This window comes from Rhamphochromis longiceps, linkage group LG18 (assembly GCF_057381845.1).
Source record: "Rhamphochromis longiceps isolate RC_006_pf linkage group LG18, R_longiceps_female_GT1.1, whole genome shotgun sequence".
NCBI classification, from domain to species: Eukaryota; Metazoa; Chordata; class Actinopteri; order Cichliformes; family Cichlidae; genus Rhamphochromis; species Rhamphochromis longiceps.
In genome coordinates this window covers 33,201,872-33,214,425 of record NC_140574.1, presented here as the reverse complement: position 1 = coordinate 33,214,425, position 12,554 = coordinate 33,201,872, and the positions used below count along the sequence as shown (strand labels likewise).

Sequence of the window (12,554 nt, the reverse complement as noted above, 5' to 3'; positions counted from 1 at the left end):
AAATTTAGTAAATAGGAGCACCCATAAGATCTGAGACTGACAAAAATATTTACAAGGTTCAATTCCAAAAATGCACTTTGCGGTTTTGCCTCTTGGTTTAGTTTAACGTTCAGTAATTGAACTGACCGCAGGTGCTCATGCCTACCCTTTCAGGACTTGTTTCTACCTGGTCTGAAAACCTGCTTCACTATCGCCATCTCGCACAACCACAGAGTATATACAAAATATTAATTTAGTCTCCAAGTTAAGCCACTGTAGAAGAGCCTTTAAACCTCTAATGGCCATCAGGGGGCAACTCCTGTAGTCGAAAAAGAGGTCTGATTGTACAGAAGTCCATTAATACATTAACCTGCTGCTAACTGATGAGATTATGTTCTCAATTTAGAGTAAAACAGTTGATAAAGCAGGGTATAACAGCCAGATTGTCGAATCTGATGAATGAAAACCAGAGTCACTGTGACTGTTTCCATCTTTCACATACTGTAGTCTATCCTCAAAACCACCACTTTGCTCTGTCAGCTCAAATAAACTGGGTTTTTTTTTCAGTGTGGGGACATGCAGTCATACTAAAAGGTCATGGTAAAAAGAAAGTATACCTTGTGTCATTTTTACTTACTAGTGCTTACCAACTAAAACAATCATTTGGAAGTTTATTGGGATTTGTCTATACACAGCTCTCTTAAGATCTGTTATAGATTTGCTGGTTTGCTTGGGATTATTGTCCTTTTACATTAAATCAATATGGCCAAGAATTAGCTGTAGCAGGCCTCATGTTTGACTCTAGAATACTTTGGTATGTAGAGCTTTGTGGTTGACTCATGGTGACGACATGGTGCCCTGAGGCCTGTACTATGAAGCAGGATTTAATCTTATCAAGGTAACTTCAGCGTTCATCCTGAGTTTTCTATACTAAGAAGATTATTCATTTCTTACTGGAGTATATTGCCATAGAAACTTATGCTGTGAACTTGAACTGCGAAGAAGCTGGTTATTTTCAGATTAGAGATCAACAGGTATGAAATCACCACTTGCTGACCAACAGCATTCCCCGAAGGCTCTTTGGACCTCTGCTGTGAGAGTTTGAGGGTTTAACATTTTTCAGCTGCATCTAAAGTCTTCGCATTTCCCTCATGAGCATCAATATTAAACATAGGTTCTTAGATACAACTTAGCATTACTAAAACACAATACACAGACATATCAAGTTTGTACATAGACTAGGCCTAGCCTTTTTTATCTTAAGTCTTTACTCTCAAACCTTTAAACAGCGCTGAGTCTCCAGGTGAGAGATTTAAAAACTAAAGCTGTTGGGAGCAGGTTATGTTGAGAGTGTTGGTTGAAAATCATCTGGATGTTTTCACTGTTTCTTTTAGTTAAAGCATGTTTTATACATGATGTAATACAGTTTCTATGCTGGGGGTTACATTTTACATCTGCAAGCTGCTGCACCTTAGTAGAACCACTGAATGAAGCACAAACTGTGTCGCATTGTCTCGGAGATGTGCATGAATTCGTTTGGTGATGAAATGTTACAGTGGATAAAATAATTATTTGAGCTCGTTCACTTAAAAAAGACATAAACACTGTCTAATTTTTATGGTGGTTTCATTTTAATGGAAAGAGACAGGATATCAAGGCAAAATCCAGGAAAAAAAAACACCAGCATTTACATTTTCTGTATTTACTTACATCACTGATGTGTTTTTATAGTGGAAGATGACATTATGGATATTTAAACTGACTTTTAAGGATTTTAACTATTTGTTTCTATTCTTTAATATCCATTCACATTAGGGTAAGCTACGGGTCCAACAAAAGGTTTTGACAGTTTGTGTTACTAATAAAATTTTATCAGCAGAGTTATGGTCATCTCATTCTCCAGTCTGTCATCTTATATGTGAATCTGACTGATTTTAGCACATGTTGTGAGGCAGGTCATCGTGCCAGCTGCCAACTCTACAGTCATGGTGTGACTAGTTACAGCTCGTCCTGATTTATCTGCACAAACGGAGCGCTGCCGAACAAAACAAAAAGGCACCTTCTAAAATAATGAAACGGGTTAAAACAGGAAATCAAGCATGATTGGTAAAAAAAGCTGTGAGTCAATTTCACATACTCTGTTGCATTGTCAGGAATGTCACGCCGCTATATGAATGCGGCAGATGCAGTATAATGAATGATAGCGATTTTCTAAAGTGGCCTTGAGTGGACGCTGAAGTGAAAGTTGCATTGTACTGAATGACTTAGAAAATAAAAAGACAAGATTTTTATGTACTCCACCCCAGGTGCAGATCCTGAATAAGAAGGTTGATGTGAGCAAGGTAACATCCAAATGTGGCTCCAAGGACAACATCAAACACAAGCCAGGTCCATCCCAAAACATTTGTGCTTTTTCTTGCCATTAAACCCAAATGGCATCATATTAATTTTTCCTTATTTTTTTAATCCCAGGTGGTGGTGATGTGAAGATTGAGTCTCATAAGCTAAACATTAAGGCTAAGTCTAAGATTGGATCCGTGGACAACGTGGGGGCAGGAAATGGACAGACCAATGGACAAAAGGTCACTCTTAAACACAGTTAAACATGTGTTAGCAGCTCACAGAAAATTACCTTTTGTGGTTCTGCTGATTCATTGTGCCACTACTGGCCACCATGTGCCACCATGAGTTTTCAAACTTTGTATGCCCATGTTTCTGTCTGACCCCTACGAACTGTGTGTTTATTTTTGGCTGCAGGAAGAGAAAACTGAGCAGAAAACATCATCACCCCCAAGTGGCACTCAGACAACAGGACCAGGAGTCACTGCTAAGGCAACAGCACCTGGAGGTGTTGCTAAGGAGAACAGCATGAAGGAAACCACACCCACTCCTTTTGGGGGAGATGGACTGAGGGAGCCCCTCAGTGCAGAGAAATGCATCACTGAGACAAGTGGGTGTAAAGGCACACACTCACACACACTGGCTTCATTTTTTATTGAGAATGCATACAGTTTACAATTATGACAGGTGTGCTACTGAAGTGCCAAATAAATGAGAATAGGGTTCTTAATCCTAGCCAGTCACTTCACGCTATGCTACTCATATCTGCGAACCTTTAATCTGTAAATGTAGGGACTTTAATCTGGATGGTTCATGTGTACAACTATAAGAAATCTCAGAAAATTTTTTTATTGTTCCTTAAAGCTTTTAATGCTGCTGCTAACACCTGTAAACTAATGTTAACAGTAAGTTGTGGGTTAAAACTCTTTCTTCTGCTCACTTTTTAATGCTTTCCATTGTACATTTGAAGTGACAATTACACTGTTATAACTTTGTTTGAAAACAATCAATAGATAATTTAACCAAGATTTCTAACTTTTTATGTATTTTCCAACGCCTGGCTGGAGCAAACCTCTCCAAAGTATTACAATCCCATCTAATGCTGCTTCAGTATATAGGAAAATCCACAGCTTAAATGGCCTACTGTGTCACTTATTAGCAATATGTAGCTTGAAAGTCACTGCTCTGAGAATTTGCAAAAACTCAATTGTAGTGTATTCTGTTGCATTCACTCTGTTTCTGTTTATACTGTGGATATAACACTGCTACTGAACCGCAAATGCCTTGCTTTGAATCAAGGATTTTCTTTAGTTATTTATCTGTGTCACCTTGTACCACCCAGGCATAATTTCTGCCTGAGCTATTTTGATAGTGCTTTAGATAAGGCTACCTTAGGCTACCTGCCTGAAAGCCTGGTGTTATTTGCTCAGAGCCACTTGTGCTGACTTTCTAAGAGATCTCGCCTATCAACACAGAATAGCACACAATTTGATTGTTGCCTGCAGGTGCAAAATAATAGTCTTAATACACTTTCAGCATCTGAGGAACTTAAGATTGCTATTATCTTTATGGCAATATCTTCAAAACTACAGGAAAATTGTCCAATGTGTGGTTTTATTATAGTTTGCAGACTTATGTTAGCATCTGTATGCTTCTCTCATACTTGCTGTATTCAAATTCAGCAGTCCTCTTTTACTTTCTCACTTTCTATTTCCAGTTAATAGGAAATGAATATGGCATTTTGGTCTTTGCCTTTCTGGGGTTTTAAAATATGCATGACTATATTTGGACAAGCAGGCAAAATGAATAGCTAACAGTAACATTAGCTGGTTAGGTTGGTAAGTAAGATGACAGAGAAAAACCCCAGCTCAAAACAAAATATATGTAAACTGAACACTATTTTCATATCTTTTAGTGTAACCAGAGAGTGAATATGTGGTCATATATAGTACTAACATCTCAATCACAAGTCTCTGCCAGATTCTATCTAAAAGATATAGCCTGGGAGCCAATGTTGAAGTCCCCTAAACCTACAGTCCTTTTAATGAAAAGCAGAGGGTGAAGGTTGGCCTTTCAGACAGTATGAACATGTAGTTTCCCTCAGATCTTTCTCACAGTGGTCACATCCAGTTTCAAAACAACAAGATGGGGGAACGTGGAATGTTTAAACTAACAAGGAAGTCATGCCACAGTGGCTACATCCATCTTTTATAAAATTGGGTGATTTGTAGAGAACCAACATTGCTTTATTGTTGTCATGTGTCATGAAAAGTGGAAAGAAGTACAGAGGGAAGCTACAGCATGACAACAGTAATGGGGTTTTTCAACATTAAAGCATATACACCTATTCTTGTAGACCCCTAAAATAAAAATTATGAATAGTGGTACATGTACGATAGGAGTAAATTAAAAATAGATAATGTAGATAGTGTGTGTTTATGAATGAATAACCACATATACCCGCTCCCTGCTTACATGTCGGATAGAGTAGTGAAGCCAGCTCACCTTTTTACCAAATTATGAAATGAAATAATGAGGAGACCTTCAGAGTGAAGATGAGCCAGTCATGGTGGATAAATTCATCTTTACCACAGCTTTACCACTCAGACTCCCCGAGTTCAGAGGGACAACAGACTGTTGCTGTTGCTAAACTCATCTTAATTGATGAATGGCTGTAGCACTAATACAATTTTAAAAATGTAATTTGCCCCATAATTCATATGAGCTCACAGCAGACATCAGCTAGAGCCTGTAAGGCTGATAAAAACAACAAACTTGTTTTTCATCCTATCATTTTTTCTTCGTTTTGCGCTTCATCTGTTTTTTCTTCTTTAACTTGTCTCACCTCAGACTGAGTCCCAATGACCCGCAGATTTTGGCGGGACACGCATGGCGCTCGCTGGCCTGCCAATCAACTACCAACCAACTACCACGGCGCAGTCACTTTCCTCTGATCCCGCCCTTCATCTTGCCCACTGCAGCACCGAACTGACCGATCGCCTCTCAGTGTTTCTCTGGGATCTGCCTGCCAGCTTCCTGCTACCAACTCTGACCTTTGGCCCCTTGTCACCCTTGGGTTGCCCCACCTACCACAGAGAAAAGTAATTGCTGTTTGTCCATGTTTCTCTGTGCAGGTTTCCACCAGCTTCTCCACTGATGCCATTTCCTTGTAAGCACTGACTAAGGTCATTCCAACCTTAAAGCCCAAATGTAACAACCCCAAAGCAATAATCCCACAATCAATCAATCAGTGCTCTATTAAGTATCTTGACCATAGCCACTTTTTCTCATAGAATGTTCACCCTACTAGTGAAAACAGTTGCCTCAGATCACAGTAATGGAGCTTTGTTCTAGACCCTCTGGCAGGCTTTGACATTTAAAAACCAAACTAACAAAAACAGCACCATTCGTAGGTCATCAGACGTCTCATTACAGGTCAGTCTACAATTCATCACACGTTACTTCTCTTGGTATCAGTGCACCAGTTTGTCTCTTCAGAGTTCTTCACAATAATGATTCCTTGAATTTTAATATTATGATGTTTGTAGTCGTGGCTGCAAAGAGCACAAAATGAATCTGGTCTCGAGCGGCTATGAAGAGAGATGTCTGGAAGCAAATCTGAAGATGGATTTTAAAACCAGTGCAATAGCATCTCAAAAGTCAGATGGTTTTAGTACAATTGAAATCATTTAGCGATGTAACTCGTGCATTATGAAGGCAGCAAGAGGGAGGATACAGGAGCTCTGCTGATACTCTGGGTGGTTTCGGCTCAAAGAGGATTTGGCACAAAAAAATCTGTGTTTGATCTCAGAGCCAAGTGTTTTTAAAGTTAAGATCTCTCTAATTGACCTTGAAGGAGTGAATATAAATTCCAGCTGAATGAGTGATATTGAAGGATGGTAATAAACCTTGAAATTAAACAGAGTGGCACAGAACACATGCACTCTATAATGTAATGTAGCACTTATGATGGACAGTGTCAATCACAGTGTCACAGGATTCTTTCTAAACATTCAGTCACACCAGCACATCAAATGTCTCCATTTCAGAGTCATTATAGTGTAGACCTGTGGAATCTGTGTGATGGTCTATGGTTGGCATGTCCATACAGGCCAAATGGTTCCTTGCAAATTTTCACTGCTGACTAATAGTAAGCCGTCTTGACAATGCTGAGAGAACAAAGCAGTTTTCAACTGAGGAAGCTACTGTAGGGATCCAGCTGTTTTTCAACATCAGCTTTTATTTCACCTCGGTACGCTCGGGAGCTTTTTTTTCCTTTTCTTAGTACTTGATTGAAATTATAGGGCACAATCTCTGGCACAGTATAAAAAAATGTAGAAGCTTAGAGAGCTGTTGTGATGACTAACTCTACAGCATGCTTTCTGCTTGCTATATTCCAGGCCACCTGCAGTATTAAGTCATTTGAATTTGTTAACATTTGTTCATATATCAGGATATACTAACAAAAACTTCTGCTTTAGATAAATGAGTACAATTCTTTTTCTTTCTCTGTTACTTACTGTCCACATTCTCCAGAGGAAGTTGAATACTTTGATTTGCAACCTCTTTTCCCAAAAAAGGCAGAAGACTTTGTAGATCATTAAAATGTCGTTTGGTGTTAAAATGTTCATTTGAAAGCATATTGTTGAGATATTCACTCAAGCTGAACTAGGGTTTAATGAGTCACTGTTAGCTTTATTTAACCAGGAGAGCAATTAAGAACACTTTGGGTAAAGGCATTTAAAAGGTAAAAGAACATTTCTACACACCTGAAGCCATTTCTACACGCTCACTGGTGATACACTGCCCCATAGTGGCAGAGGTTTTACTTACATTTTTCAACAATTACAAAATGTTCCTTAAGGTGATCCAACTTTTTTTTGAAAAATCCTGCTGATGTTAAAAATGTAATGGCTTTTGCAAAGCACTGCATTCTGCATTTATTTACATTTTACACATGGCCAACTTTTTGGAAATGAGGTTGCAGATCAGTCCTCTGCAAAGTCATCTGATATATCAGCACTGCGGATATTTTGTTTTGGGATGGTGAAGGTATTCAAGTACTAGCTTAATCAACAGCTATTTCAAGACATACAAGTCATTATTTGAGCTTTGAAGGGTACTACACTTAAAATCAACATCATTGTTTGGCTCCTGCACTGATTGCAAACCTTCACACCCACTCATTCACCTGCACCCATCATGAGGGACCTCAGCAGTCACCCTGAGCTTGTATGGCATTTCCTGGTCATGTGGTTGACCCCAGTGGAGGGTTTGGGGCTGCAGACCAACATTCTCTAGTTAAATCCTCCCTCCTGCTGGTGCTTTGTAGAGCCCACTCCATAAAACCATTTAGTCTCACACACATAAGCACAGACTGATACAGGAAAGCACACATATGCTTGCTGGTGTGCATACACAAATAGACACACAAACACAAAGCACCACCGAAAAAAGGTGGTGTGCTGACGACAAAGCATTTCTCTGTTCTGGAATCAAAGCAACTCTTCATTGTTTTCCTTTTTTTGTCTGTCTGTTATTTTGGTGGTCCATGCCGATATTGTTCAAATAGTGATGAGCTGTGTCAGTGTGATGTTCCTATTATACCATTTTCATGATGGTATCATCGCCTCATTGCACCACCTCCTCATCTGTCACCTCTACCTGTGTCTCACTCCAGTTCTCTGACAGCAATACAGTGTAGGGAAAGCCTCCAGTTACCTGCACATGCACAGGGCGTTCAGATAGAGAAGGACAGACAACCACTGATGTTATCCAGTAGTTATGAGAGGAGAGAGATTGCGTAAATGAAATAATGTATTCATGGCTGATCTAACACCAGAGTTTCCTTTGTAGTGATTTACTTATACTAGACTGGACTGTCTAGTAGATTGAATTTACTGAGCGCTATTTAGCCACCGTGACTACCCACAGTAGCAGATGATGAAATGCCTTCTCTGGCGTATAAATGAGTTTACCCTACATCTGTAGTGTAAATAGAAGGAGCTAAATAGTTCTTGTTTGGTTTTTTGCTTAGTTTGTGTGATTTTTTTAAAAAGTTTTGTTTAAGTAAAAACCTCAAAGTTAAAAAAAATGTAAAAATTGAAACTCTTAAAGTAAACTGGACAGCGGGAACTGCCCAGCTCCAACATGCCATGAATGCAGCAGTATTTCAGCCAAGCACATCCGAGAGGAGCCTGCAGATACTATAATGAGGCCCACTGAGTGTAAGCTATAAAAATAATGCGCGGGATCACAGTACACACACAAAAAACCTGAATGGCTTAATGCTTTATAGGAAATAATCAACTGAAAGCCAAGTGTGCTCATTTTGTTGTAATTCCAGATGCTATCTTAAGAAATCAAACATGTCAGTTTTAGGTACAGTTTAGATTCTAATAAGCCAGCACTGTGATGTGACTTTGATTTGCACACTGAAAGCATTGCTCCGTATCAGCCCGGTAATACGGACAGGCCCCGTGTGCTCAGTGTGCATTAAAAGGCTGGGATGGTCTCTGCTGAAAACACTGAGGGATTAGTGACATGTCTGTGGCGTGCTCCCATAGTTGTCAGATGTGTGAAGTGTTACTACTGCATCCATCCTGTAGAGAGTGCTGCTTAGCCTCTGGAACACTGATAGTCTGGCTCTTAACAAAGGCTGAGTGAAAAAGCTTACGTCACTATTAGAGATGCTGCAGAAGGCTTCCATTCTGCCCTCATTCAAGCTATCACTATATTATTGTGTCTGGAACACTAAATATTATCATAATCATACAAATTATGTACAGTTCCCCAGAAAACTCTAAAGTCTCGTGCACTTGAACATAGTCTTGTTCATTTTATTGATGCACTTAAGTGATATTAAAGTTGCTTCACTGTATGTTGGTAAACATTGTCAGCAGTGTACTGTACATGTGTGCTTCTGGGAACAAAACAGTTTTGGTAGCTAGATGACGTTATAATATTCAAAGAGCAAGTGATCAAATAGTCAACAATTAAGACAACTAAAAGCACCATTTAAGAATATTCAATATTGTGTTGTTCCCTCCAGATCATTCCCATGCGTTGCCTAAAAGTAACATGTCTTACATGACATATGCGTGGGTCATATGTGAAATTAATGATGTGAACCAACTTTCTTCTGGAGCAGAAGAACAAAAGTATGAAAGCACTTTGGGTTGTGGATCGTGTATATATAAGAAGTAAGGTGTAGCTCCATGCGTGAACATCTGGTGGGATGAGCTGATGTTGTGTGTCTAGACCTGGATTTTTGTGGCATTGTACTGTTGGCTACGATGATTTGACGTTCAGCTCTCCAGTCTGCTCTCATGTTGTTCCTGTTAACATTCCCTGCGTCTTATTTTCTGGCCAAGCTGCAGAGTAACATTCTGTAAGAAGTCCATTCAAGGTCTTTAATGACCTTTTGGAGGAGCCAGTGGGCCCCTTGTTTGATTTATTCTGAGAGCGCTGACTTTAAAACTATCTCTGGTCAAGAACAGGTTTCAGTGTTAGCATACAGTGTGTTAATGTTAGCATACAGTGTGTTAAATAACAAAAGCTGATGTTATGAAATCAAGACTGTTAAAATGGCCCTTTTATAAACATGTTGAGCTCCATATTTATATTCTTGGACTAGAGTAGAGTTCAAAATAATGCTTGCTGGTCTTTTGCTTGTGCAGTCCCTCACTTCATCCTATACCTGAAACAAGCCTTTAAATCAGCTTTGTTCTGATTGACGGATCCTATGATTTGGACAAAGTAATCTCACGATTTTTTTCTATTGTAAGGTAAATATTCTAAAGTAATACAATTCTAATGTTATTCAAGTTAAGTTATATACATTGACAGAAAATACAGGAAAGCCCCACAGACCCTCTTTAAAGCTATGAACTTTAAGCCTGTTTCATTTTGCAACACATTAAATCAAAGAAAGAATTCATTAACAACAGAAAAATTCAAAAATATTTAAGGCTTTCCACCCTGGCAACCAGTATTTGTACACAATTTTATTTGTATTTATGAGTATACACAAACTTTTCAATGTGAAAAAAGACTGTTAATTTACAAAGTTCTTTAGGAGCAGCTTTTTGGGACCATTGATTATGAGCCAGACAGTAGCCTACAACATGCTTGTATCAATGCTCCCAAGTTAGCAGATAAAAAGATTGATGGTGGAGCCTACTCGGTAAGTGGGTTATGAAAAATTTAGAGGCAGACATGTTAATTTATATATATAATATGGCCTTATCTTATAAATGAAAAGAATGTGTAGATTTGAAGAGCTCAAATATTCTTATCAGTTTCAAAAATGCAATCTAGTCCAGCTGAGGTTTTTGTGATTTGAGTCTTGTCTTTGGATATTCAGTAAGGAACCCAATGGACCCTTCAGTTAGTAAAGTTTTAATAGAACCATGGGAATGTGCTCAGTGTTTACTACAGTCATCAGGAGTGTGATACAGTTAATGTTACTTTGGAGCTTGGACAGAAAGTAAGAGTCAGATTCACTCTGATGTCCGTTTGAACTCCCAGTTATTGCACTCAAATACCACCCTTCCACTAGTATTTCACACTGTATATAGACACCATCACGTTTTTATCACTCCGCGTGTAACTCAAATTAGTTCAAATGAAATAAAAAGAAGAAAAAAAAAATCTTACTTCTTAACAGGGTGTAGTGGATGTTGATAGACGGGCATTTATGTTCATAAACCTAGTTAGAGTTGAGGTAAGACATTCTGGTAAGACTGAAAGCATAGGGAAGGAAAAGTGTACTTTTTTTTCAGAGTCTGCCTTTTTTCCATCAAGAAAAGGGCTGCTGAAGTTTCAAGAATGTTTTAAAAATGTATTAAAGATGCAAGATTATGAATACATGTATGAGGTTTGTCTCTGTTCTGTTTTGGAAGATAGCTCACATATGGATAACAATGTTTACCAGATTCAAACTGACAGGCAGGAAGAGAACCAGTGTGTGTCCACTTAGATATGATCTGAAGAAGCTTTGCATAAAGAGAACATGAGGAATTGGCAACATTTGGTGTGAACTGCACTGACACACACTGGTGAGCCCTTTCTTCTCCCTACCACCACCAGAAAGTAATACCCTTTATTAAACAGCTCCTATGTAGACACCTTGACATATCTACCAACATGGGACTGAATTAAGGCAAGTCATGGACCAAATTATCTTCCCACTGTCAATAACAACAATAATAGACCATTCTGAACCTCTTTGTAAAGTAACAGAAAAGTGCTTCAGAAGCAAAGTTTCAAACACTTCAAAAGTAGTGTTGGTAGATATATCTGGAGCCCCTAACCACGTCTCCCACCTGCAGTGGCTCATCAGCACCACAGCACTGAAAAGCAGCTGATTTTACCTCTGTCCTTTACCATATATACAGCAGCTACCAATTAAACCAGTATTCCAGCTGTTTAAATGTCAAGTGGAGTGGAAAATTACAAGTGTGTGTATTGTATTCTGGTCTTCTGCTTGCCCTTACTCAACCTGAGAGGCAGCAGGCAAAAAGAAGCTACTTTTCAGCACTGTAGAATAAACCCACTGTAGTGTGTGTGTGTGCTGTATTACTTTGTAGGGCGCAACACCATAGCAAGAGCATGCAGAAGACAACAAACCAACTGCTGGTTGTTAGAGGTATCTGTCCTATTAGATAGAGCTTATCTCCCCTTTCAATTCTGAATATTTGGTATGAAAGAGATGTTAATTGTGGTTAATTGTTAACTAGTGATGTGAATATTAATCAAGAAATAAAAAGATAAGCAAAAGTTCACTGTTTTGTCATTTCTTCACACATTTCTCTCACATATTGACAGATTGCTTTCCACCAGCACAAGGCCATCAGCAGCTGTCAGTGGATAAGAAATGTTAACAAGTTTAAACCATTGATGCGTTTGGTGGTAATGAAATTAATAACAGCTGCACTAGAGGGGCAACAAAGAGACAACCCACAAAACAGGGATGTTTTACAGGTGAGGTTTTCAGGTGTCAAGGTTTGTTGTGTGTCTCAAGAGTATTGAGGCGATTCCAGCAGACAAGCAGTTACTGTAGGAGAGCTGGACAGGGTTGTAGATGGTTCTTAACCCATCAGCAGGACCATTATCTTCTCTACTCCGTGCAAGGAGGAACAGGATGAGCACTACCAGAGCTACTAAATGACCCCCAAACCACTGGTGTGAGTGTCTCTGACCAAAATCAGAAACAAACTGAGGGCCCAACATCC

At 39.0% G+C, this 12,554-nt stretch overlaps 1 protein-coding gene across 5 annotated transcripts in view; it reads left to right on the top strand.

The window, feature by feature from the left end:
* LOC146648722 (uncharacterized) overlaps positions 1–12,104 on the top strand; it is a 195,123-nt gene extending 183,019 nt beyond the window's left edge. For all 5 annotated transcript variants that reach the window (XM_085389387.1, XM_085389386.1, XM_085389389.1 and 2 more), the window contains 4 exons: positions 2,286–2,367; positions 2,452–2,561; positions 2,737–2,929; positions 5,170–12,104. In XM_085389387.1, the coding sequence (XP_085245513.1) occupies positions 2,286–2,367; positions 2,452–2,561; positions 2,737–2,929; positions 5,170–5,174 (390 nt within the window). In that variant the 3' untranslated portion in view covers positions 5,175–12,104. The remainder of the gene's footprint in view (positions 1–2,285; positions 2,368–2,451; positions 2,562–2,736; positions 2,930–5,169) is intronic.
* Positions 12,105–12,554: the final 450 nt, after the last annotated feature.